The 26,634-nt window shown below is 42.0% G+C and overlaps 6 protein-coding genes across 6 annotated transcripts in view; all 6 read left to right on the top strand.

Moving 5' to 3' along the window:
- LOC123745320 (pro-resilin-like) overlaps positions 1–1,427 on the top strand; it is a 1,435-nt gene extending 8 nt beyond the window's left edge. Inside the window, exons 1-2 of the mRNA XM_045725767.2 lie at positions 1–84; positions 202–1,427. The exon at positions 1–84 is cut by the window's left edge and continues 8 nt beyond it. Of these exons, the coding sequence (XP_045581723.2) occupies positions 63–84; positions 202–1,247 (1,068 nt within the window). The 5' untranslated portion in view covers positions 1–62 and the 3' untranslated portion in view covers positions 1,248–1,427. The remainder of the gene's footprint in view (positions 85–201) is intronic.
- Positions 1,428–5,185: 3,758 nt separating this feature from the next.
- LOC138349494 (eggshell protein 1-like) lies at positions 5,186–6,482 on the top strand. Its single transcript, XM_045725770.2, has 2 exons — positions 5,186–5,273; positions 5,399–6,482. The coding sequence occupies exons 1-2, from the start codon at positions 5,252–5,254 to the stop codon at positions 6,304–6,306; spliced, it is 930 nt and encodes a 309-aa protein (XP_045581726.1). The 5' UTR covers positions 5,186–5,251; the 3' UTR covers positions 6,307–6,482.
- A 3,322-nt stretch (positions 6,483–9,804) lies between these two features.
- LOC123745219 (pro-resilin-like) lies at positions 9,805–11,285 on the top strand. Its single transcript, XM_045725528.2, has 2 exons — positions 9,805–9,902; positions 10,053–11,285. The coding sequence occupies exons 1-2, from the start codon at positions 9,881–9,883 to the stop codon at positions 11,111–11,113; spliced, it is 1,083 nt and encodes a 360-aa protein (XP_045581484.2). The 5' UTR covers positions 9,805–9,880; the 3' UTR covers positions 11,114–11,285.
- A 3,272-nt stretch (positions 11,286–14,557) lies between these two features.
- Positions 14,558–16,197, top strand: LOC123745322 (pro-resilin-like). The gene is made up of 2 exons (XM_045725772.2): positions 14,558–14,689; positions 14,840–16,197. The coding sequence occupies exons 1-2, from the start codon at positions 14,668–14,670 to the stop codon at positions 16,054–16,056; spliced, it is 1,239 nt and encodes a 412-aa protein (XP_045581728.2). The 5' UTR covers positions 14,558–14,667; the 3' UTR covers positions 16,057–16,197.
- Positions 16,198–18,658: 2,461 nt separating this feature from the next.
- On the top strand, positions 18,659–20,062 carry LOC123745324 (eggshell protein 1-like). The gene is made up of 2 exons (XM_045725776.2): positions 18,659–18,982; positions 19,106–20,062. Exons 1-2 carry the CDS (start codon positions 18,961–18,963, stop codon positions 20,002–20,004), a joined length of 921 nt encoding a protein of 306 aa, XP_045581732.2. The 5' UTR covers positions 18,659–18,960; the 3' UTR covers positions 20,005–20,062.
- Positions 20,063–22,848: 2,786 nt separating this feature from the next.
- On the top strand, positions 22,849–24,369 carry LOC123745146 (eggshell protein 1-like). The gene is made up of 2 exons (XM_069300436.1): positions 22,849–23,211; positions 23,336–24,369. Exons 1-2 carry the CDS (start codon positions 23,190–23,192, stop codon positions 24,232–24,234), a joined length of 921 nt encoding a protein of 306 aa, XP_069156537.1. The 5' UTR covers positions 22,849–23,189; the 3' UTR covers positions 24,235–24,369.
- The last annotated feature ends 2,265 nt before the right edge of the window (positions 24,370–26,634 follow it).

Here is a 26,634-nt window from a genome sequence, read left to right as displayed (position 1 = left end):
TCTCTGGTTGACTGTTCTTTACTCCTCTCCCTCTAGTTCATCTTTCTGCTGACGAGACAACTATGAAGGTTCTGCTGTTCGTGGGTAAACAATTATAAGTTTATTGCAGTGATAAATCCTCCTGTTTCCTGATTTTTTCGCAAAATTTTCAAGAATATTGCGCTTTGAAACTGCTATAAGTAATTTGTATGTCTTTTACAGCCCTGCTGGGATTGTCCATCGCTGACAAGCGACCTTCAAATAGTTACGGAGCCCCAAATGGAGGTTTTGGTAACGGATTTGGCGCCTCTAATGGAGCCCCAAGCAATGGTTACACAGCTCCTGGAACCAATGGTTTCGGAACTCCTGCAAGGAATGGAAACGGTGCAGCCTCAGGTAATGGGTTTGGACAAACCTCAAGCAACGGGTTCGGAGCTGCCCCAAGCAATGGATACTCAGCTCCCCCAAGTAACAGGTACGGTCCCCCGACAGGTTCCTATGGACTAGATGCCGAGCTGGTTGCTCTGCAGGAGAACATCCCCGGTGGTGGCGTCCCCGGGGAAGATTACCCTGTCTTGGCTTCTCCACCAGACACTGACTTCTCCTGTGACGCCCAGGCAGTGGCTGGCTATTACGCCGATACCGACCCTGAGGCCCGTTGCCAGGTGTTCCACATTTGCCAGGACCGTGCCGTCAGACGTCAGAAGGACTCCTTCCTGTGCCCCAACGGTACCATCTTCAACCAGCAGTACCTGGTGTGCGACTGGTGGTTCAACGTTGACTGTTCCCAGGCTGAGAACTTCTACTCCGTCAACGAACTCATCGGCGTCGTCCCCGACGTTGGCTATGGTTATGGTCCCGCCACCAACGGCATTGGCAACGGTAACGGTAACGGTGGCAGTTATGGAAATGGCAACGGAGCCAACGGAAACGGAAGGAACGGAAATGGCGTAAATGGAAGGAACGGTAACAATGGTTACGGGTCCAACGGCAATGGGAGAAATGGAAATGGTGCCGGTAACGGCAATGGCAACGGTGTGAATGGGAATGGTGCCAGCAATGGATATGCTAATGGTGCCAACGGTAACGGAAGAAACGGAAATGGCGCAAATGGAAGTAACGGTAACAATGGTTACGGATCCAACGGCAATGGAAATGGAGCCGGTAACGGTAATGGTGCCAATGGCAACGGTGTGAATGGGAATGGTGCCAGCAACGGATATGTTGTTCCATCTGCTCCCTCCGCTGCCTACGGAACTCCATTTTAAAATGTCCTTCTTTGTCTCATGTCTTCTGTCACTTGACTGTCTCTCTGCTACAACGATTCGACTCAGAAACGAACTATGAATTGACCTTACCTCTTTGTAAATATTTATGTAAATGATAATTTTGTTTGATTTGTCAACGATTATCTATATAATATATATAATAAAGTTTCCAATGCTGAATTTAAGTTGTATTAATTCACGTATCAAGTTTTTTTTTAATTACTTGAAACAGAGATAGTCAGTAGTTATGCTACTTGCCACACACCGTCATTGTTCAACCTTTGAGGCAATAATAAAATATTAAGTTAGTAGTGTTATGTAAATTTTATATAAAACACTATCGACTATATCCAAAATAATGTGTATAATACGGTAGAGTGAAAGACTGTTCAAACATTAAATCCACTAAAATAATACAATAGCATTAAATAAATTATGTGCATACATACACAATAATCTATAAAAAAACAAGGAGTAGTAAAAACACAATAAATACCAATCTATACACAAAGTTCAATATCTCTGTTTATAAATTAGATTGTCTATTCCAGGATGGAGGCTTAGGATTTGCCTTATTCAATTTTCTACTGGTATTGTTTCATGTATGTTCTCAACATACATATCCTCCAAAGGATACCTGATCAACCAGGCTGTGACTCGTACGTCAGGCTGCGAGCAGCCGCGTCCAACAGCCTGGTTGATCAGTCCGGCAACCAGGAGGCCTGGTCGACGACCGGGCCGCGGGGACGCTAAGCCCCGGAAGCACCTCAAGGTAACCTCAAGGTAACATAATTGGGTTGGGGTTGGCAGCAATCAAATGAGTAGAGCAAGGAGCTGTACCATAGAGACCCCCAGTGAATCTTCTGGCGACTCTGGTACTAGGCGGATCTTTACATTCTAAAAGAAATACAAATCTAAATAAAATTATTTTCTTACCATATAGTAAAGCATCGGGTACTGATGTGTGCAAAAGTGTCAACAAAAATTCTATCTTACTTTGGCCGGAGGCTCCACTCGGGGCTCAGGATGGTGGCCTCCACCCGCAAGCCTCAGTTACCAGTGTAGTGTAATGCCTCAAGTGTAATTACTAGTGTAATTCCTCAAACACGTGACCTATAGGCCCAACACTTAATTAGTGCCATCTTTTGGGGTCAACCCGATCACTAGGTCCATTCCGCCATCGTCGAGTACCCCGTCTTGTGTAAATATATTTACACACACACACACACACACACACACACACACACACACACACACACACACACACACACACACACACACACACACACACACACACACACACACTATATAAAACAAGGCTATGAATGGGCCTCGAGGCTGAGTGGACAGCCCTCGGGAGTCGTAGTCCTAAGTATCCGGGTTCGATTCCCGGCGGAGGCGGAAACAAATGGACATAGTTTCTTTAACCCTGATGCTCCTGTTCACCTAGCAGTAAATAAGTACCTAATAAGTATATACAATATATATATATATATATATATATATATATATATATATATATATATATATATATATATATATATATATATATATATATATATATATATATATATATATAACAAGGTACAATTCAAGTCAGAGTTAAGAGTGGCCGGCAGGTCCTGAGAGGCATTAGCGCGCCTTACCTGGGCGCGCTAATGACTTTAGGCTCGAATGGATAAAATATAAACCAACACAAATTAACTAATTATAACATTGTTGCGTGCACGAGAAGCAATGGAGCTGTCAGACAGCCACTTAATATTCAACCAAGTAGCAGTTCAAGGTGAAATGGCAGATTAGCGGGAGTGGCGGCCCAGGTATTAACTGCAGCCGTCATCAGATTGTGTTGCGCCATTAAAAGCGACCTACTGCCTCTGGTCCTACCACCTATTGCTCTAACGTATGAAGATTTTATATAGTCTACAATACAATATTAAGAATAGTATGTTAAAAACAGAGGGACCTCTCCCTCGACCACTTCATGCTCGGCACCAACACCTTGTCCTCCTTGACATCATTATATTATCATTTTCACTCTTTATAGACATGTTTAAACAACTGAATATTCTCGCCAAGCATACATAGCAGCAGAGAAATTAATCAGCACCACTTAAGGTTCAGTCGAACCTCACACTCCAATTTAAATTGTTCGTTCACTGCAGTAGTTAGTTCATATGACTCAAATTGCCTCTCAAACTTCCAAATACACCTACACGTGCATTTTTTAAACAAAATAATAACAATTATTTACAAGGCTCTGAGGAAACACCATAACTCGTTTTGCTATGTTCATGGGAAAACTTTTTTCTATGCGCCGGTGGGTACAGTAATAGATGCGTTCTGCCTCCAGTTAGCAGGCTGAGAGCTTTCCCTTCCCGTAGCTCATGGCACAGCCCGCCCTCTTGACCCATCACAACGTTACAAAAATGATGTACTAAATTGTAAAACCCTAACCTAATCTAACTGAGGACCCACGAATAAAAAACTTGACAGGCCGTCAATTTAGCAAGCCGCTGTGATATATTGTGGCTGTTGGAAATTTATGTGTCAAAATATAATGTAGCCATTGAGAGGACAAGTTGTTCGCATTACCCTACAAGCTTTCCCTAGAACTATATCCTCCAATCGGTTTACTTCCAGGCCCGCATTTGCTGCTGGACTAATAGGGGGTAGGGGAGTTATGGATTGGTTCCCAGTCACTCCTCATGGGGTGACTGTATCTTGTGTGTGGTGTGTGGGTGTATGTATATATATCTAACTACTAGGAAAATTACTGATTTTCCGCAGGGTGCAGCCCTCTACAGCTTTGTAACGTTATGGTCCATATTTAGTGGTAAGGTAACAGTTGCATGAGATGAAAGGAAACCCTGCCAAATTGTTCGTTCTGTCGAGGTTGGGATTTGAACCCTTAGACCACTGGCCGTTACCATCTTATGGCTGTAATCTTGTCAAATATTATCATTTTATTTGATGAGACAATTTGTTAACGATATTATTAACTAGCTTAATAAATTTTATTTTTATTATATTTATTTTTTCTCATTATATCATTAAATTAATATTAGTTGTTAAAAATATTCAGATATTCCTTGTTATAAATAGTTGGTAAATAAATATTATGTTAGGTTACGTTAAATTATTTTAGCTTACATGCGTCCAGTAACATTACAACTTAAAGGTAAGTTCATTTATCTGTCATGTTATATCAATATCGTATTAGTTAAACGATATTAATCCTCACTAGAAATTCTTAAATTTAATTGTTATAATATTATTCTAACAAAGGATGTTAAGTTTAATTACAACTTAGAAGTATCAGCGCACTATCTGTCTTAGATACTACACTGCATACTTGAGGAATCACAATATTTGTTATAGCATCCACATGTAGCCACGTATTGTGTTGTTCCATTACTAACTATCCAGGTGACTGCTGGAAAACCAGAGTTTAGCAAGCACGGAAAATTGTTCAGTTTGATCAAATGCTTTTAAATATATACTGTATTGTTACTATGTCAAATAAAAGAAATTGAAATCTGTATAAAAGACTAGAACAGATTTACTAACATTGTAAATTGCATTTTACTGTTAAATGTTCAACAGTTCTCACAATTATGCAATTTACCTTTTAAATATTTGTGTTTTCCATCATGCAATGTTGCCACAATTTATATGTTGTTAATATATAATAGTGTTTGATAAACAAATTAACATAAATGGTTAAAATAAATTAATATAAAAGAAGCCGAAAAAGTAATGCACACTTCTACTTCGAATGACCTTCCGAGTTACTTTCCGAAATTCAGATCACGAGAGAGAGGAGTGGGCGAGGGCGGGCAAGGAAGGGAGGGAGGAGATAACTTTGAGTGGGCGGAGCTTGGTGAGCGCCCGGGTATAAAAGCTGGAAAAGCGACCTCCAGCATCATATTCCAGCAGCTCCTTCTCTGGTTAACTCTGTTTTATATTTCTCTCTGTACTTCAACTTTCTGCTGACCGATAACATGAAGGTTCTCCTATTCGTTGGTAAATACAACTTAAATTCATTGCAGTAATAAGTCTTGATATAATCTGATTTTGGCATGGCAAGTTAATTTTGCAAGACTATTGCTATTTTAAACTGTTATAAGTTGCATTTACGTCCATTACAGCCCTGCTGGGATTGTCCATCGCTGACAAGCGACCTTCAAATAGTTACGGAGCCCCAAATGGAGGTTTTGGTAACGGCTTTGGCGCCTCTAATGGAGCCCCAAGCAATGGATACACAGCTCCAGGAACCAATGGCTTTGGAGCACCTACAAGTAATGGAAATGGAGCTTCCGTAAGTAATGGATTTGGACAAACTTCAAGCAACGGGTTCGGAGCCGCCCCAAGCAATGGATACTCAGCTCCCCCAAGTAACAGGTACGGTCCCCCGACAGGTTCCTATGGACTAGATGCCGAGCTGGTTGCTCTGCAGGAGAACATCCCCGGTGGTGGCGTCCCCGGGGAAGATTACCCTGTCTTGGCTTCTCCTCCAGACACTGGCTTCTCCTGTGATGCCCAGGCAGTGGCTGGTTATTACGCCGATACCGACCCTGAGGCCCGTTGCCAGGTGTTCCACATTTGCCAGGACCGCGCCGTCAGACGCCAGAAGGACTCCTTCCTGTGCCCCAACGGTACCATCTTCAACCAGCAGTACCTGGTGTGCGACTGGTGGTTCAACGTTGACTGTTCCCAGGCTGAGAACTTCTACTCCGTCAACGAACTCATCGGCGTCGTCCCCGACGTTGGCTATGGTTATGGTCCCGCCACCAACGGCATTGGCAACGGTAATGGTAACGGTGGCAGTTATGGAAATGGCAATGGAGCCAACGGAAACGGAAGGAACGGAAATGGCGCAAATGGAAGGAACGGAAATGGCGCCAATGGAAGCAACGGTAACAATGGTTACGGATCCAATGGAAATGGTGCCGGTAACGGTAATGGTGCCAATGGCAACGGTGTGAATGGGAATGGTGCCAGCAACGGATATGTTGCTCCATCTGCTCCCTCCGCTGCCTATGGAACTCCATTTTAAAATGTCCTTCTTTGTCTCATGTCTTCTGTCACTTGACTTTCTCTCTGCTACAACGATTCGACTCAGAAACGAACGTCGACTTAAGCTAACTTTTGTATAAATATTTATAAGAATTATATTTTTATGTTTAGTCAAAGATTGTCATTAATTATATAATAAAAATTTTGAATCCTGAATTTATTTTTTAATAAAACACATCTGTATTATAAAGCCTGTTGAACAAAACTACATATAGTCGGGAAGCGGTCAGTATACTGAATATTTGCCATATACTGAACGGAGTTATTGTCTAGCCTTTCAGCTTGGCTGTCATAACACTAGTAACTGGTTATCCTTGCTTGTCTGTCGTGCCAAACAAGTCTAATTGTATATATACAAATGAAGTGTAACTAAAGTGTATGTCATGCAAGGATTGTTTTATCCATAACAAGGCGAACTTCATGCAAAGCAAGGTCAAGTGTTGAAAAAAGAAAATGAAATTGAATTTAAAATACTGTTTAAGGTATAATATTCAAGATTACATATATCAAACACTTGGTCAAGTGAGTAAAAAAAATTGTTAATGCATAAATGTATTCTTAGATTACATTTTTCTAATACAATGTCAAGTGAACACAATACTAAGTCAAGTGTATCAATTACGAGATCAAGTGTATCAATTACGAGATGAAGTGAATCCAATACAAACTCAAGGGTATCCTATATAATGTCAAGTGTATCCAATATAAGGTCAAGTTAATACATAAATCCAATAATGAAGATGTGTATATGGACAACTTGAATATGTACACCAATAACAGTCTTAAAACAAGACCAGTTGTAGGTTAACAATGTTGCAGAAAATAAAATATCAAGACTCAACTGAACACATCATGACTTAATGTGAATAAAACAACACCCATCACACGAAATAAGACTTATTGTACACAGAAGAATACATAGAGTCTGTAAGAAGGAAGAGCGCCCTTCTGAGTCCCTCCTTACTGTGAGCGTCCTGGCAAGGATGGATGGCATCAGCATCGTATTTTATAGATCCGAGTTCAATCCCACGATTTCTCAAGGCAGTGACAAAATATATATTTGTAAGTAAATATATGTTGACAATTATATATAGTCGACTCTTATCGACTATAACTGTAATCAACTAAAACTGTAGTTACGTTTCTGGAAAACAGTGTGTTATATAAAGAGAACTTATATAAGCTTAATAAAATATGGAAACAAATGGATTACGGTAACACATCACAATATGGTGTAATACAGAAAAACCTTTATTTAAAATAACGTGCATGGGTCTGAGTGGATGAGTGGCAGTTGTTGTGGGTGAAAGTAGGTGTGGATGAGGTGAGAGATGGAGTTGGTATGAGTAGATGTTGGCGAGAGTGGAAGGGAAGGGAATTATCAGGAGAAAGCGCCAAACCATTACAACTATATAGCAGGTGGAAGAGATCAAAGTAAGGATTTGGGATGGAACAGGGGGATGGAATGGTGCCCAACCACTTGGACGGTCGGGGATTGAACGCCGAGCTGCATGAAACGAGACCGTCACTTTACTGTCCAGTCTTAATGGTTGGGCTGTGAATGTGGGTGCTAGTTGGTGTGGGAGAGAGTAGGTGTGAGTGTGAATAGGTGTGGGAAAGTATGTGTGTATGTGTACTCACCTATTTGTGCCTACAGGATCGAGCATTGACTCTTGGATCCCGTCTTTCTAGCCATCGGTTGTTTACAGCAATGATTCCTGTCCCAATTCTCTGTAATATCTAGTTTTAAAATTATGAATAGAGTTTGCTTCCACCATCTGCTCCTTAAGTGCACGCCATTTTCCCCTATCACGCTAAAAGAAAACTTCCTAACATCTCTGTGACTCATCTGAGTTTCCAGCTTCCACCCATGTCCCCTCGTTCTGTTAATACTACGTGTGAACATTTCATCTATTTCCACTTTGTCAATTCCCCTGAGTATTTTATACGTTCCTATCATTTCCCCCTCTCCCTTCTTTTTTCTAGTGTCGTAAGATTCAGTTCCTTCAGCCGCTCTTCATATCCCATCCCTCGTAACTCTGGGACGAGCCTCGTCGCAAACTTCTGAACCTTTTCCAGTTTCCTTATGTGTTTCTTCAGTGGGGACTCCATGATGGGGCGGCATACTTCAAGACTGGTCTCACATAGGCAGTGTAAAGCACCCTAAATGCCTTCTTACTTAGGTTTCTGGACGACAATATAACTTTTGCCAGTGTAGAGTACGCTGCTGTCGTTATCCTATTTATATGTGCTTCAGGAGTTAGATTAGGTGTTACGTCCACTCCCAAACCTCTTTCTCGAATATTCACAGGTAAGTAGTTTCCCTTCATTGTGTACTGTCCCTATGATCTCCTGTCACCTAATCCCATTTCCATAAACTTACATTTGCTCGTGTTGAGCGCTAGTAGCCATTTCTCTTACCATCTCTGCAACCTGTTCAAGTCCTCTTGGAGGATCCTAAAATCCTCATCTGTCACAGCACTTCTCATTAATTTTGCGTCATCCGCGAACATCAACATATAGGACTCTACTCCTGTAGATATGTCATTTACGTATATTAGAAATAGAACTGGTCCCAGCACCGATCCTTGAGGTACTCCACTCGTTACGATTTGCCAGTCCGACTTTTCACCCTTTATCGTTACTCTCTGGTTCCTTCCTGTTAGGTAGTTCCTTACCCATGCTAAAACCTTTCCGCTTACTTCCGCCTGCCTCTCAATTTTGTATAGCAGTCTCCTGTGCGGTACTGAATCAAAAGCTTTTTGGCAGTCCAGAAATATGCAGTCTGCATATCCTTCTCTGTCCTGCCTCATTCTTGTTATTCTCTCATAGAATCCCAGAAGGTTTGTTAGGCATGATTTCCCTTCCCTGAACCCATGTTGATGTTTATTTACATACCTAATTTTCTCTGAATGTAACCAGTCTTATCCTGATTATTCTCTCAAGTACTTTGCAGGGAATATTTGTCAGTGATACTGGTCTGTATTTAAGTGCCTCTTCCCTATCTCCTTTCTTGATAATTGGTACCACACTGGGCTTCTACCAGTAATTGGGCAACTCTCTCTTCATAAGTGATTCATTAACGATCTTTGCTATAGGCACGCTGATGGCCTGCGCTGCCTCTTTCAGTATACTCGATGATACATTGTTTGATCCAACTGTTTTAGTTTCAAGCTTCTAGTTTAGCTGCTTCTTCCCATCCCATGGAATTGGAAACGAGGTTAGTAATAACAGGGTAATGAGTAACAAGGTTTACTAGTTACCTTCAGTGGATACAACAAATATTAATCTGTGAAGCCAGCCAACAAGGTAATCCACACACATTCGTTGAGTGACCTTCCAAAGCTCAGATGGGGGAGTAATAGTGAGAGGAAGGGAGGGAGGGAAGGGGGAGGGTTATAGCGGGTCGAGGGAAGGGCGGAGATAACTTTGGGTGGGCGGAGCTTGGTGAGCATTTGGGTATAAAGGCTCGACTACCGTGTTCCACCATCATATTCCACCAGACTCTCTTCTATACTGATCTGTCTAGATCCTTTGTCTGCTGACCGACAACTATGAAGGTTCTACTATTTGTTGGTAAGTAAAGTATAACTTCTTTGCACTGATAATTAATTCTTGCATATCTCTCTCATGTAGAAAGAGAGATTAATTTTTGGGTTGGTGAGTTAATTTCGTAAGACTATTTGCCATTTAAAACTATTTAAGTAATTTGTATGTCTTTTACAGCCCTGCTGGGATTGTCCATCGCTGACAAGCGACCTTCAAATAGTTACGGAGCCCCAAATGGAGGTTTTGGTAATGGGTTTGGAGCCTCTAATGGAGCCCCAACCAATGGTTACACAGCCCCCGGAACCAATGGCTTCGGAACACCTGTAAGTAATGGAAACGGTGCAGCCTCAGGCAATGGGTTTGGACAAACCTCAAGCAACGGGTTCGGAGCTGCCCCAAGCAATGGATACTCAGCTCCCCCAAGTAACAGGTACGGTCCCCCGACAAGTTCCTATGGACTAGATGCCGAGCTGGTTGCTCTGCAGGAGAACATCCCCGGTGGTGGCGTCCCCGGGGAAGACTACCCTGTCTTGGCTTCTCCACCAGACACTGGCTTCTCCTGTGACGCCCAGGCAGTGGCTGGCTATTACGCCGATACCGACCCTGAGGCCCGTTGCCAGGTGTTCCACATTTGCCAGGACCGCGCCGTCAGACGCCAGAAGGACTCCTTCCTGTGCCCCAACGGTACCATCTTCAACCAGCAGTACCTGGTGTGCGACTGGTGGTTCAACGTTGACTGTTCCCAAGCTGAGAACTTCTACTCCGTCAACGAACTCATCGGCGTCGTCCCCGACGTTGGCTATGGATATGGTCCCGCCACCAACGGCATTGGCAACGGTAATGGTAACGGTGGCAGTTATGGAAATGGCAACGGAGCCAACGGAAACGGAAGGAACGGAAATGGCGTTAATGGAAATGGAAGGAACGGTAATAATGGCTACGGATCCAACGGCAATGGAAAGAATGGAAATGGTGCCGTAAACGGTAATGGTGTCAATGGCAACGGCGTAAATGGGAATGGTTCCAACAACGGATATGCTAATGGAGCCAACGGTAACGGAAGAAACGGATATGGCGCCAATGGAAGCAACGGTAACAATGGTTACGGATCCATAGGCAATGGAAATGGTGCCGGTAACGGTAATGGTGCCAATGGCAACGGTGTGAATGGGAATGGTGCCAGCAACGGATATGTTGCTCCATCTGCTCCCTCCGCTGCCTATGGAACTCCATTTTAAAATGTCCTTCTTTGTCTCATGTCTTTTGCCACTTGACTTTCTCTCTGCTACAACGATTCGATTCAGAAACGAACTTCGACTTAAGTTAACTTTTGTATAAATATTTATAAGAATTATATTTTTATGTTTAGTCAAAGATTGTCATTATATAATAAAAGTTCTGAATCCTGAATTTATTTGTTTAATAAAACACATCTGTATTATAAAGCCTGTTGAACAAAATTACGTAAAGTCGGGAAGCGGTCAGTATACTGAATATTTGCCATATACTGAACGGAGTCACTATCTAGCCTTTCAGCTTGGCTGTCATAACACTAGTAACTGGTTATCCTTGCTTGTCTGTCGTGCCAAACAAGTCTAATTGTATATATACAAATGAAGTGTAACTAAAGTGCATGTAATGCAAGGATTGTTTTATCCATAACAAGGCGAACTTCATGCAAAGCAAGGTCAAGTGTTGAAAAAAGAAAGTGAAATTTAATTTAAAATAATGTTTAAAGTATATTATTCAAGATTACATATATGAAACACTTGGTCAAGTGAGTAAAAAAATTTGTTAATGCATAAATGTATTCTTAGATTACATTTTTCTAATACAATGTCAAGTGAACACAATACTAAGTCAAGTGTATCAATTACGAGATCAAGTGCATCCAATACAAACTCAAGTGTATCCTATACAATGTCAAGTGTATCCAATATAAGGTTAAGTTAATACATAAATCCAATAATGAAGATGTGTATCTACACAACTTGAATATGTACACCAATAACAGTCTTAAAACAAGACCAGTTGTAGGTTAACAATGTTGCAGAGAATAAAATATCCAGACTCAACTGAACACATCATGACTTAATGTGAATAAAACAACACCCGTCACACGAAATAAGACTTATTGTACACAGAAGAATACATAGAGTCTGCAAGAAGGAAGAGCGCCCTTCTGAGTCCCTCCTTACTGTGAGCGTCCTGGCAAGGATGGATGGCATCAGCCTCGTATTTTATAGATCCGAGTTCAATCCCACGATTTCTCAAGGCAGTGACAAAATATATATTTGTAAGTAAACATATGTTGACAATTATATATAGTCGACTCTTATCGACTATAACTGTAATCGACTAAAACTGTAGTTACGTTTCTGGAAAACGGTGTGTTATATAAAGAGAACTTATATAAGCTTAATAAAATATGGAAACAAATGGATTACGGTAACACATCACAATATGGTGTAATACAGAAAAAACTTTATTTAAAATAATGTGCATGTGTCTGAGTGGATGAGTGGCAGTTGTTGTGGGTGAAAGGTGTGGATGAGGTGAGAGATGGAGTTGGTATGAGTAGATGTGGGTGAGAGTGGAAGGGAAGGGAATTATCAGGAGAAAGCGCCAAACCATAACGACAACATAGCACGTGGAAGAGATCAGGGTAAGGATTTGGGATGGAACAGGGGAATGGAATGATGCCCAACCACTTGGACGGTCGGGGATTGAACGCCGAGCTGCATGAAGCGATACCGTTACTCTACCGTACAATGTAAACGGTTGGGCTGTGAATGTGGGTGCTAGTTGGTGTGGGAGAGAGTAGGTGTGAGTGTGAATAGGTGTGGGAAAGTATGTATGTGTGTGTACTCGCCTATTTGTGCCTACAGGATCGAGCACTGACTCTTGGATCCCGTCTTTCTAGCCATCGGTTGTTTACAGCAATGACTCCTGTCCCAATTCTCTGTAATATCTAGTTTTAAAATTATGAATTGAGTTCGCTTCCGCAACCTGCTCCTTAAGTGCACGCCATTTTCCACTATCACGCTAAAAGAAAACTTCCAAACATCTCTGTGACTCATCTGAGTTTCCAGCTTCCACCCACGTCCCCTCGTTCTGTTAATATTACGTGTAAACATTTCATCTATTTCCACTTTGTCAATTCCCCTGAGTATTCAAGGGGAATTTATACGTTCCTATCATTCCCCCCTCTCCCTTCTTTTTTCTAGTGTCCTAAGATTCAGTTCCTTCAGCCGCTCTTCATATCCCATCCCTCGTAACTCTGGGACGAGCTTCGTCGCAAAGTTCTGAACCTTTTCCAGTTTATGTGTTTTTTCAGGTGGGGACTCCATGATGGGGCGGCATACTTCAAGACTGGTCTCACATAGGCAGTGTAAAGCACCCTAAATGCCTTCTTACTTAGGTTTCTGAACGACATTCTAACTTTTGTCAATGTAGAGTACGCTGCTGTCATTATTCAATTTATATGTGCCTCAGGAGTTAGATTAGGTGTTATGTCCACTCCCAAGTCTCTTTCTCGAATATTCACAGGTAGGTAGTTTCCATTCATTGTGTGCTGTCCCTATGATCTCCTGTCACCTAATCCCGTTTCCATAGACTTACATTTGCTCGTGTTGAACTCCAGTAGCCATTTCTCTGACTATCTCTGTAACCTGTTCAAGTCCTCTTGGAGGATCCTAAAATCCTCATCTGTCGCAACACTTTTCATTAATTTGCGTCATCCGCGAACATCGACATATAGGACTCTACTTCTGAAGATATGTCATTTACGTATATTAGAAATAGAACTGATCCCAGCACCGATCCTTGAGGTAGTCCACTCGTTACGGTTTGGCAGTCCGACTTTTCACCCTTTATCGTTACTCTCTGGTTCCTTCCTGTTAGGTAGTTCCTTACCCATACTAGGGCCTTTCCGCTTACTCCCGCCTGCCTCTCAATTTTGTATAGCAGTCTCCTGTGCGGTACTGAATCAAAGGCTTTTTGGCAGTCCAGAAATATGCAGGCTGCATATCCTTCTCTGTCCTGCCTCATTCTTGTTACTCTATCATAGAATTCCAGAACGTTTGTTAGACATAATTTCCCTTCCCTGAACCCATGTTGATGTTTATTTACATATTTTACTTTCTCTGTATTTAACCAGTCTTATCCTGATTATTCTTTCATGTATTTTGCAGGGGATGCTTGTCAGTGATACTGGTCTGTATTTAAGTGCCTCTTCCCTATCTCCTATCTTGATAATTGGTACCACATTTGCCTTCTTCCAGCAACTGGGCAACTCTCCCTTTGATAAGTGATTCATTAACGATCTTTGCTATAGGCACGCTAATGGCCTGCACTGCCTCTTTCAGTATCCTCGGTGTTACATTGTTTCATCCAACTGTTTTAGTTTCAAGCTTCTAGTTTAGCTGCTTCTTCCCATCCCATGGAATTGGAAACGAGGTTAGTAATAACAGGGTAATGAGTAACAAGGTTTACTAGTTACCTTCAGTGGATACAACAAATATTAATCTGTGAAGCCAGCCAACAAGGTAATCCACACACATTCGTTGAGTGACCTTCCAAAGCTCAGATGGGGGAGTAATAGTGAGAGGAAGGGAGGGAGGGAAGGGGGAGGGTTATAGCGGGTCGAGGGAAGGGCGGAGATAACTTTGGGTGGGCGGAGCTTGGTGAGCATTTGGGTATAAAGGCTCGACTACCGTGTTCCACCATCATATTCCACCAGACTCTCTTCTATACTGATCTGTCTAGATCCTTTGTCTGCTGACCGACAACTATGAAGGTTCTACTATTTGTTGGTAAATAAAGTATAACTTCTTTGCACTGATAATTAATTCTTGCATATCTCTCATGTAGAGAGAGAGAGATTAATTTTTGGGTTGGTGAGTTAATTTCGTAAGACTATTTGCCATTTAAAACTATTTAAGTAATTTGTATGTCTTTTACAGCCCTGCTGGGATTGTCCATCGCTGACAAGCGACCTTCAAATAGTTACGGATCCCCAAATGGAGGTTTTGGTAATGGGTTTGGCGCCTCTATTGGAGCCCCAAGCAATGGTTACACAGCTCCAGGAACCAATGGCTTCGGAACACCTGCAAGTAATGGAAACGGTGCAGCCTCAGGCAATGGGTTTGGACAAACCTCAAGCAACGGGTTCGGAGCTGCCCCAAGCAATGGATACTCAGCTCCCCCAAGTAACAGGTACGGTCCCCCGACAGGTTCCTATGGACTAGATGCCGAGCTGGTTGCTCTGCAGGAGAACATCCCCGGTGGTGGCGTCCCCGGGGAAGACTACCCTGTCTTGGCTTCTCCACCAGACACTGGCTTCTCCTGTGACGCCCAGGCAGTGGCTGGCTATTACGCCGATACCGACCCTGAGGCCCGTTGCCAGGTGTTCCACATTTGCCAGGACCGCGCCGTCAGACGCCAGAAGGACTCCTTCCTGTGCCCCAACGGTACCATCTTCAACCAGCAGTACCTGGTGTGCGACTGGTGGTTCAACGTTGACTGTTCCCAGGCTGAGAATTTCTACTCCGTCAACGAACTCATCGGCGTCGTCCCCGACGTTGGCTATGGTTATGGTCCCGCCACCAACGGCATTGGCAACGGTAATGGTAACGGTGGCAGTTATGGAAATGGCAACGGAGCTAACGGTAACGGAAGGAACGGAAATGGCGTAAATGGAAATGGAAGGAACGGTAATAATGGCTACGGATCCAACGGCAATGGAAGGAATGGAAATGGTGCCGTAAACGGCAATGGTGTCAATGGCAACGGTGTGAATGGGAATGGTGCTAACAACGGATATGCTAATGGAGCCAACGGTAACGGAAGAAACGGAAATGGCGCCAATGGAAGCAACGGTAACAATGGTTACGGATCTAACGGCAATGGAAATGGAGCCGGAAACGGTAATGGTGCCAATGGCAACGGTGTGAATGGGAATGGTGCCAACAACGGATATGCTAATGGAGCCAACGGTAACGGAAGAAACGGAAATGGCGCCAATGGAAGCAACGGTAACAATGGTTACGGATCTAACGGTAATGGAAATGGTGTCGGTAACGGAAATGGTGCCAATGGCAACGGTGTGAATGGGAATGGTGCCAGCAACGGATATGTTGCTCCATCTCCTCCCTCCGCTGCCTATGGAACTCCATTTTAAAATGTCCTTCTTTGTCTCATGTCTTCTGTCACTTGACTTTCTCTCTGCTACAACGATTCGACTCAGAAACGAACTTCGACTTAAGTTAACTTTTGTATAAATATTTATAAGAATTATATTTTTATGTTTAGTCAAAGATGGTCATTATATAATAAAAGTTCTGAACCTTAAATTTATTTGTTTAATAAAACACATCTGTATTATAAAGCCTGTTGAACAAAACTACGTAAAGTCGAGAAGCGGTCAGTATACTGAATACTTGTCACATACTGAAGGGCGTTACTGTCCAGCCTTTCAGCTCGGCTGCCATAACAGTAGTAGCTGGTTATCCTTGTTTGTCTGCCTTGCCAAACAAGTTTAATTGTATTTAAACTATTTTGAAGTGTATCCAGAGTATATGTAATATTCTCTAGATATTTTCAGTCGCATATAGTCCTGGGGACCATTCAGGCTTGTTCGCATTTGTGTTCCTCACGTGTGCCCCAAAGAATGAGGTGATTTGATAAAATGCTATGCCCAAGATTACCATCCGAGTGCCGGCGGGGAAGTGGTTCAAATAGCTTCGTCTATCACTTCCTTATGTCCGGTCGTGATGGTCAAGCGGATTAAGGCGTCCTGTAGATACCAGTTGCGTAGCTCCTGGCAGTATGGGTTCGATTCACTTCTGGGGTGTGAGTTTTCAGTCGCATATAGTCCTGGGGACCATTCAGGCTTGTTCGCATATATGTAATATATAAAATTGTTTTTATACAAAATAATTTGAAGTGCATTTAAAAGAATCTTTATGTTACTTGTATCCAATATAAAGTCAAGTGTAACCAAGACGTGGGCAAGTGTATCATACACAATGTCAACAGAATACATAACACATAAATACTGATCCTGGATATTTAAAACATAATCAAGTGCACTGACAATACTCTAATCAAAACAAGATCCATTGTAAATCAACTATGCTGTAGAGTATACACAATCAAGACCCAACTGTACACGTTATGGCTCGGTATATATATAAAAGAAGACCCAGAGTGTGACACAAGGTCTTCTTTATTCAGCATAGTACTAGGGCTATATTATGACGAAGAGCGACTTTGTGTGTACTTCCTTTCTGTGAGCATCCTGGAATGATTGGAATAATGTCAGCCTCGTATTTTACAGGTCCAAGTTCAATCCCCGATAACCATAAATGTTGAAAATCCTAAACCGACTATCCTAATATTACACTGTAGTTACGTTCCTGGATAACGGCGTGTTATATAAACCGAATGACATATGGGAAAAGAAGATTACGTTTCCAGGCATGACAACAGGGTATTATACAGGAATACCTTTAATTAATATAGTATAAGTGTTGTATTGTATAAGTGTTGTATAGTATAAGTGTTGTATAGTATAAGTAGTGTTCAAGTTGTTGAGTGAACGGGTGGATGTGTGTGTATTTACTATTTATTTCTGCAGAATCGAGCTATTAGCTCTTGGACTCCGCCTTTCTAACCAATGTATTTTCCTATATTATATCTACTTCATATACTTATACATTAAACACACACTACTTCGTGTGTGTGTTTAATGATACAGTGAAGATCCATGTTTCACGAAACAGTTAACAGATAAAATAAGAACTAAACAAAAACAACAGAACGGTAATAATGACAAATGGCATTTTACTGTAAATATTAATTATCATTGATATATAATCAAATTATCTGAAAACTATATTTTTCATCATAGAACATTAACGAGCATAAAAATTAATATTTCAGGATTTTGGAAGTAATGCCAATTTATAAGAAAATTCATGCAAAACATTGTTTCTGTAAGTTATGGACAGAAACTATGGGGAAATAAAAACTAAATATGCTACAGAACTCTTATTTTCACTTCATAAAGCTAATTAAAAAATATGACTATCTGAGTTTGTGGATGAGCTGACTGTGAGGGCACGAGAATGCCAGATTGACGAAGGAAATCTGATGACGTGGTTTTCCTTCATGTCATGTTTCCCAATGTCCTCACTGGGAAACATGGCTGTTGGCTGGAGTGTCAACAAAGTACAGAGTGGTACTACCCTGCCTCGAACCTCCAGTCAAAGAACTGTAAAGTACGCTCACGTGTTTTGATTACATACAGTTGATGTTGTTGTTTAAGATTCAGCTACTGAGAACTAAGTTGCAAGTAGCACGGGCAATGGTGAGCTCGTAGTGAACTTACCGGGCACAGGCACGGGGCTGTAACTGTTCTGTAGGTTGAAGAAGTTGAAGCTTTTCATACCGTTGAAGCTTTTCTGTCTTTTATCAATTATGAGTGAACACCTCACTAGGCAGCAGGAAGTGAGTGCGGACAAAACACGGTATATTGTAAGGGGACAGTGATGGCTGGAAGCAGTTTGAAAGATGTGAATGTTTGTTCATATTGTATATGACCATTCACAAGGAGCAGTGGACACCGTCTCTTAAGAAGCGAATGTGGTGCTGTTGAAAATTATTGCTGGAATGCTTGGGTGATTTTTCCTTCATAATATTTCATATCAATATTTTTCAATGTAATATTCAAAATCTTTTTACTATTTTCTTCCCCTTTTCAATCCAATCTGATTATAAAAGTGATAAGGTTTACGAATTACCTTCAGGAGATACAATTACTATTAACATGGAAGGCAGCGAAGTAATCCACACTCCCTCTTTGAGTGACCTTCTAAATTTCAGAGCGTGAGGAAGAGTGAGAGGGCGATATGTGGGGTCGAGGGAAGGGCGGAGATAACTTTTTTTGTTGGCGGAGCTTGGTGAGCGCTCGGGTATAAAGGTCGGACTAGCATCATCTAGCATCATACTCCAGCAGCTCCTCCTGTGGCTGACTCTTCTGTACTACTCTCACTCTCTCTAGTTCATCTGCTGACCGACAACAATGAAGGTTCTTCTGTTCGTTGGTAAATATAGAATAACTTCATTGCAGTGATCATTCTTGCTATAATGATTTTTGGAATGTAAAGGGAATTTCGTAAGAATGTTTCACATCAAAATTGTTATTAACAATATTATGTTTCTTACAGCCCTGCTGGGATTGTCCATCGCTGACAAGCGACCTTCAAATAGTTACGGAGCCCCAAATGGAGGTTTTGGTAACGGGTTTGGCGCCTCTAATGGAGCCCCAAGCAATGGTTACACAGCCCCCGGAAGCAATGGTTTCGGAACTCATGCAAGGAATGGAAACGGTGCAGCCTCAGGCAATGGGTTTGGACAAACTTCAAGCAACGGGTTCGGAGCTGCACCAAGCAATGGATACTCAGCTCCCCCAAGTAACAGGTACGGTCCCCCGACAGGTTCCTATGGACTAGATGCCGAGCTGGTTGCTCTGCAGGAGAACATCCCCGGTGGTGGCGTCCCCGGGGAAGACTACCCTGTCTTGGCTTCTCCACCAGACACTGACTTCTCCTGTGACGCCCAGGCAGTGGCTGGCTATTACGCCGATACCGACCCTGAGGCCCGTTGCCAGGTGTTCCACATTTGCCAGGACCGCGCCGTCAGACGCCAGAAGGACTCCTTCCTGTGCCCCAACGGTACCATCTTCAACCAGCAGTACCTGGTGTGCGACTGGTGGTTCAACGTTGACTGTTCCCAGGCTGAGAACTTCTACTCCGTCAACGAACTCATCGGCGTCGTCCCAGACGTTGGCTATGGTTATGGTCCCGCCACCAACGGCATTGGCAACGGTAATGGTAACGGTGGCAGTTATGGAAATGGCAACGGAGCCAACGGAAACGGAAGGAACGGAAATGGCGCAAATGGAAGTAATGGTAGCAATGGTTACAGATCCAACGGCAATGGAAGAAATGGAAATGGTGCCGGTAACGGCAATGGTGTCAATGGCAACGGTGTGAATGGGAATGGTGCCAGCAACGGATATGTTGCTCCATCTGCTCCCTCCGCTGCCTATGGAACTCCATTTTAAAATAGGCGTAAAGCCCAACACCAAACCAAACGACGCCTCTACTGTATTATAAATATTTATTCGAATGACTATTTTAGTTACTAAATAGTCACAACTATTGTCTATATAGTAAACAATAAACATTTTATGAATGAATTTATATATTATTAACACACATAACTCTTGAAACATGAAAACTAACATAATACTGAGACACATTCACGAAGTTAATGCAATGCGGTTCGTGAGGTTGGCTGCATATACATATATTTATATGTACAAATCCACAAGGGCCGTGACGAGGATTCGAACCTACGTCCGAGAGCATCCGAGCATCCCAGACGCTGCCTTGATCGACTGAGTTACGACATGGTATAAGAATTCCAACCAGAAATTCTACTTGAGTAGAATTTCTGGTTGCAATTCTTATACCATGTCGTAGCTCAATCGATTCAGGCAAGGTCTAGGATGCTCTCGGACGTAGGTTCGAATCCTCGTCACGGCCCTTGAGGATTTGTTCATTTGATGCATCACTCTATTGTGATTTCTGAGTTATATATATATATGAATCATTTGTTACAAATAGCTCACATATCGCAGTGAAGTGGCTGGCGTGTCAACACAGTCTAGAGTGGTACTGCCCTGCCTGAAGCCTCCAGTCAAAGTACGCTTATGTGTTTTCAAAGCAAGACTTAAGTATATTCTATTAAGGTCATGCCAATCTACAAGAACATAAAGAAGTTATATAGGTGTACTTAGTAATGTCATGTTCATACATAACAATGTATACAAGTATGATGCAGTGTATAGAAGTATGATGTAACATATACAAGTATCATGCAGCATATAGAGGTATGATACAGCATATACAAGTATGATGCAGTGTATAGAAGTATAATGCAACAAATACAAATATATGTGCCTGGGCGCCTGACAGCTGAGTGGACAGCGCTTCGAATTCATAGTCCTGAGGTTCCGGGTTCCATCCCCGGTGGAGACGGAGATAAATGGGCAAAAAGTTTCTTTTCACCCTGATGCCCTTGTTACCTAGCAGTTAATAGGTACCTGGGAGTTAGACAGCTGCTACGGGCTGCTTCCTGGAGGAGGGGGGGGGGGTGTAACAAAAAGGAGGCATTGGGTCGAGGACCGGGCCGCCGGGACGCTAAGCCACGAAATCATCTCAAGATCTCAAGATATGATGCAGGATATACAAGTATGATGCAGCCAATACAGGTATGATGCAGCATATACAGGTATGATGCAGCCAATACAGGTATGATGCAGCATATACAGGTATGATGCAGCATATACAGGTATGATACAGCCAATACAGGTATGATGCAGTGTATGCCAAATAACGACCCTTCTTAACACAGCAAGTCTTAAAATAGTGTAAATAATACAAAGCGTAAGTAATTTTTGTGTATTATTTTCTTCCACAAACGTGGCCACACATTTACAATGCTAACCAGCACATATACATTTTTTTTCTGTCCTCTATGGACAGGGTGAGAGATGTGTTAAACATATAGTTCAAGGGTTTATTGAACAATCAACCACAGAAGGTGATTGTAGTGCTTTTAAAATGTTAATCTAACCTACATATAAAATACACAAATATACAGACTTACCTCCGTCCTACATAACCAATGTTCGAGGTGTCTTTTACATAGTGTGATCATATTACTACGAATCCCGAGCGTTGTTCACTCAGCCGGTCAGGCCCCATATAGTGTGTGTGTGTCTAGTCACCTAGTTGTATTTGCGGCGGTTGAGCTTTGCTCTTTCGGCCCGCCTCTCAACTGTCAATCAACTGTTTACTAACTTCTTTTTTTTTCCTCCCCACACCACACACACACACACCCCAGGAAGCAGCCCGTGACAGCTGACTAACTCCCAGGTACCTATTTACTGCTAGGTAACAGGAGCATTCAGGGTGAAAGAAACTTTGCCCATTTGTTTCTGCCAGGTGCGGGAATCGAACCAGCGCCACAGAATTACGAGCCCTGCGCGCTATCCACCAGGCTACCAGGCCCGAACGCGCACACACGCGTGTGTGTGTGCGCACGCGCGCATGCGTGTGCATGTGTACAATGATACAGTGAAGATCATTGTACCACGAAATAATTAACAGAAAAAACACGACCTAAACAAAACAACAGAACAGTCATGATGACAAATGGCATTTTACGGTAAATATTAATTAGCATTATTATATTATTGAATACTCTGAAAACTATATTTTTATCATAGAACGTTAACACATATATACACATTAATATTTCAGGATTTCGGAAGTAGTTGAAATTTATGGAAAATTGATGCAAAATATGGCTTCTGTAGATGGACAAAATCTTTGGGGTAAAACAAAAAATATGCTATAGAACTTGTATTTTCACTCCTTAAAGCTAATTAAAAATGATGGCCATTAGAGTCAGTGGATGAGCTGACTATGAGGGCGCGAGAAGGCCACATTGACGAAGGAAATCTGATAAAATGGTTTTCCTTCATGTCATGTTTCCCAATGTCCTCTTAATTGATTACATGCAGTTGAAGCTTTTCTGCCTTTTATCATTTATAAGTGAACACCTCACTAGGCAGCAGGAAGTGAGTGCGGACAAAACACGGTATATTGTAAGGGGACAATGACGGCCGGAAGCGGTTTCAAAGATGTGAATGATTGTTCATATTGTATATGACCATTCACGAGGAGCAGTGGACACCGTCTCTTATAAGAAGAGAATGTGGTGCTGTTGAGAATTATTGCTGGAATGCTTGGGTGATTTTTTCCTTCATAATATTTCATACCAATATTTTTCAATGTAATATTCAAATTCTTTTCACTATTTTCTTTCCCTTTTCAGTCCGAGCTGATTATAAAAGTGATAAGGTACCCCTCCCATAAAAGTGATAAAGTTTACGAATTACCTTCAGGAGATACAACTACTATTAACATGGAAGGCAGCGAAGTAATACACATTCCCTCTTTGAGTGACCTTCTAAAATTCAGAGCGTGAGGAAGAGTGAGAGGGCGATATGCGGGGTCGAGGGAAGGGCAGAGATAACTTTTTTGTTGGCGGAGCTTGGTGAGCGCCCGGGTATAAAGGTCGGACTAGCATCATCTAGCATCATACTCCAGCAGTTCCTTCTGTGGCTGACTCTTCTGTACTACTCTCTCTCTCTAGTTCATCTGCTGACCGACAACAATGAAGGTTCTTCTGTTCGTTGGTAAATATAGAATAACTTCATTGCAGTGATCATTCTTTCAATAATGATTTTTGGAATGTAAAGAGAATTTCGTAAGAATGTTTCATATCGAAATTGTTATTAACAATATTCATGTTTCTTACAGCCCTGCTGGGATTGTCCATCGCTGACAAGCGACCTTCAAATAGTTACGGCGCCCCAAATGGAGGTTTTGGTAATGGGTTTGGCGCCTCTAATGGAGCCCCAAGCAATGGTTACACAGCTCCAGGAAGCAATGGTTTCGGAACTCCTGCAAGGAATGGAAACGGTGCAGCCTCAGGCAATGGGTTTGGACAAACTTCTACCAACGGGTTCGGAGCTGCCCCAAGCAATGGATACTCAGCTCCCCCAAGTAACAGATACGGTCCCCCGACAGGTTCCTATGGACTAGATGCCGAGCTGGTTGCTCTGCAGGAGAACATCCCCGGTGGTGGCGTCCCCGGGGAAGACTACCCTGTCTTGGCTTCTCCACCAGACACTGGCTTCTCCTGTGACGCCCAGGCAGTGGCTGGCTATTACGCCGATACCGACCCTGAGGCCCGTTGCCAGGTGTTCCACATTTGCCAGGACCGCGCCGTCAGACGCCAGAAGGACTCCTTCCTGTGCCCCAACGGTACCATCTTTAACCAGCAGTACCTGGTGTGCGACTGGTGGTTCAACGTTGACTGTTCCCAGGCTGAGAACTTCTACTCCGTCAACGAACTCATCGGCGTCGTCCCCGACGTTGGCTATGGTTATGGTCCTGCCACCAACGGCATTGGCAACGGTAATGGTAACGGTGGCAGTTATGGAAATGGCAACGGAGCCAACGGAAACGGAAGGAACGGAAATGGCGCAAATGGAAGGAATGGTAGCAATAGTTACAGATCCAACGGCAATGGAAGAAATGGAAATGGTGGCGGTAACGGCAATGGTGTCAATGGCAACGGTGTGAATGGGAATGGTGCCAGCAACGGATATGTTGCTCCATCTGCTCCCTCCGCTTCCTACGGAACTCCATTTTAAAATAGGCGTAAAGCCCAACACCAAACCAAACGACGCCTCTACTGTATTATAAATATTTATTCAAATGACTATTTTATCCACTAAATAGTCACAACTATTGTCTATATAGTAAACAATAAACATTTTATGAATGAATTTCTATATTATTAACACACATAACTCTCGAATCAAGAAAACTAACATAATACTGAGACACATTCACGAAGTTAATGCAATGCGGTTCATTAGGTTGGCTGCATATACATATATATGTATCTTCTGTTACGAATAAGTCACATATCGCAGTGAAGTGACTAGAGTGTCAACACAGTCAAGAGTGGCACTACCCTGCCTGCAGCCTCCTGTCAAAGAACTGTCAAAGTACACTCATGTGTTTTCAAAGCAAGACTAAGTGTGTATTATATTAAGATCATGTCAATTCACAAGAACATAACAAAGTATGTAGGTGTACTTAATAATGTCATGTTCATACATAAATGTATATAAGTATGATGCAGCGTATATAAGTATGATGTAGCGTATACAAGTATGATGTAGCGTATACAAGTATGATGTAGCGTATACAAGTATGATGTAGCATATACAGGTATGATGTAGTGTGTGCCAAATAATGACCCTTTGTAACGCAGCAAGTCTCAAAATAGTTTAAATAATACCAAGCGTAAGTAATTTTTGTGTATTATTTTCTACTACAAACGTGGCCACACATTTACAATGCCAACCAGCATAAATTCATTATTTTCTGTTCTCCATTTACTGGGTTAGAGATCTGTGGAACGTATAGTTCAGTGATTTGTTGAACAATAACCCACAGAAGGTGATTGTAGTGCTTTTAAAATACTAATCTAACATACAGACATGACTACATAGATACACAGAGTTACGTCTGTCCTACATAACCAGTGTCCGAGGTATCTTTTACATAGTGTCAGTGTGCGTTTACAAAGGTCAAATGCAAGTCTGATCAGATTACACATATCCTGTAAACACATACAAACATATGTGTTTACATATGTTTGTATGTTATACAAACATATAATTTATATATATATAGTTCATATATATATATATATATATATATATATATATATATATATATATATATATATATATATATATATATATATATATATATATATATATGCATATAAATTACTCACACATTTGTCTCGCCTTCTGTGACAGGGTAAGATAGCTGCTATAGAAGCTAGGGTGTTTTAAGAAATTAACCAGTGAAGGCGATTAAGAGGCTTTCACAAGCTCAGGATATAGTTACTTCATATACACTGAATAACTAATGAATTACATAGTCTTGGGTACAACCATAATATCATCAAGTGTTCCGGTACGAAAGGTTCACGTCAGACAAAAACAAGAATTAACATCTCGTCTTGCATAGACTACACTTATCCGGTGAGCTAATAACATCCTACATCTGACATAATACTGTCAGATGGAGCCATACATAATACTGGTTCGTTATTTTAGGACTGTTCATGTCAAAAACAAAGTTGCTCACTCAACAGTGCGTTGTCTAGTAAAAAGTATAAAAGATTTAGAGTGCAAAATAAAGCTTCATGGAGGGTTTCTGAACAACTGGAAATCAAAGGTGTTGGGGGAGGCCATACGTTCATTCCACGACAGGAATGTTCAATGGACAAAATAAAGGGTGACGGAGCAGTGTCCAACCCTCGGATCAGCAATAGACAATAACTGTGAGGAAACGCTTTGGAGACAATATCTTGAGACTATACGAGCATATAAAGCACATAATTTGAAAGTTCTTAAGAGCAGAGGTCCTAGGAGAAGTAGATGAAAGTCCGGCAGCCTTGTCATGGGCAGCGGAAGGCCCAGAACTCGTGTGTTGATGCCAGCCACTTAAAGTGACCTTATGAGTGGTATATGAGATTGATTGATGAAGATTAAGCCATCCCAAGAGGTGGCACGGGCATGAATAGTCCGTAAGAAGAATAGATTCAGACACTGTTGATATACTGGAATATAAGTGAGGGGAAATAAATAGAGGGGTAAGTATAGCCAGTTGAGTGGTGCAGCTGAAACAAAAAAGGGGAATGTTTAGAAAACAACAATGAACCAGGCGCGCCAAAATAGACGCGGGCTCAGAAGCACTCGTCTTCAGCAGATGGGAAAGGCAGCGCCATACAGGCCATAGCCTTGAATGCTTCTAGAGCTTTGAGAACAACGTAGTTGAGATGAAAAAGTGCAGCATAAAAATACACGTAGAAAGACTGGAGGATTGGAACGATTACAATCAACTAGGCTACAGTTTAAGGGAATTATTTTAATTATCGGGAGAAAGCGCCAAGCCACTACGGTTTTATAGCACTTGGAAGGGGACAGGATAAGGATTTGGGATGGGACGGGGTGGAAAGGAATGGT

Source organism: Procambarus clarkii, chromosome 44, assembly GCF_040958095.1.
Source record: "Procambarus clarkii isolate CNS0578487 chromosome 44, FALCON_Pclarkii_2.0, whole genome shotgun sequence".
Lineage (NCBI taxonomy): Eukaryota > Metazoa > Arthropoda > Malacostraca > Decapoda > Cambaridae > Procambarus > Procambarus clarkii.
The sequence above is the reverse complement of the archived record's forward strand: the minus strand, read 5'-3'. Positions and strand labels throughout refer to the sequence as shown.

What these genes read in the sequence shown, in the direction of transcription:
- LOC123745324 (XM_045725776.2), top strand. Translation starts at nt 18,961, where the DNA reads ATGAAGGTTCTTCTGTTCGTTG. An exon ending in GAAGGTTCTTCTGTTCGTTG is followed by an intron (nt 18,983 to 19,105) that starts GTAAATATAGAA and finishes TGTTTCTTACAG; the next exon opens with CCCTGCTGGGATTGTCCATC.
- LOC123745322 (XM_045725772.2), top strand. Translation starts at nt 14,668, where the DNA reads ATGAAGGTTCTACTATTTGTTG. An exon ending in GAAGGTTCTACTATTTGTTG is followed by an intron (nt 14,690 to 14,839) that starts GTAAATAAAGTA and finishes TGTCTTTTACAG; the next exon opens with CCCTGCTGGGATTGTCCATC.
- LOC123745219 (XM_045725528.2), top strand. Translation starts at nt 9,881, where the DNA reads ATGAAGGTTCTACTATTTGTTG. An exon ending in GAAGGTTCTACTATTTGTTG is followed by an intron (nt 9,903 to 10,052) that starts GTAAGTAAAGTA and finishes TGTCTTTTACAG; the next exon opens with CCCTGCTGGGATTGTCCATC.
- LOC123745146 (XM_069300436.1), top strand. Translation starts at nt 23,190, where the DNA reads ATGAAGGTTCTTCTGTTCGTTG. An exon ending in GAAGGTTCTTCTGTTCGTTG is followed by an intron (nt 23,212 to 23,335) that starts GTAAATATAGAA and finishes TGTTTCTTACAG; the next exon opens with CCCTGCTGGGATTGTCCATC.
- LOC138349494 (XM_045725770.2), top strand. Translation starts at nt 5,252, where the DNA reads ATGAAGGTTCTCCTATTCGTTG. An exon ending in GAAGGTTCTCCTATTCGTTG is followed by an intron (nt 5,274 to 5,398) that starts GTAAATACAACT and finishes CGTCCATTACAG; the next exon opens with CCCTGCTGGGATTGTCCATC.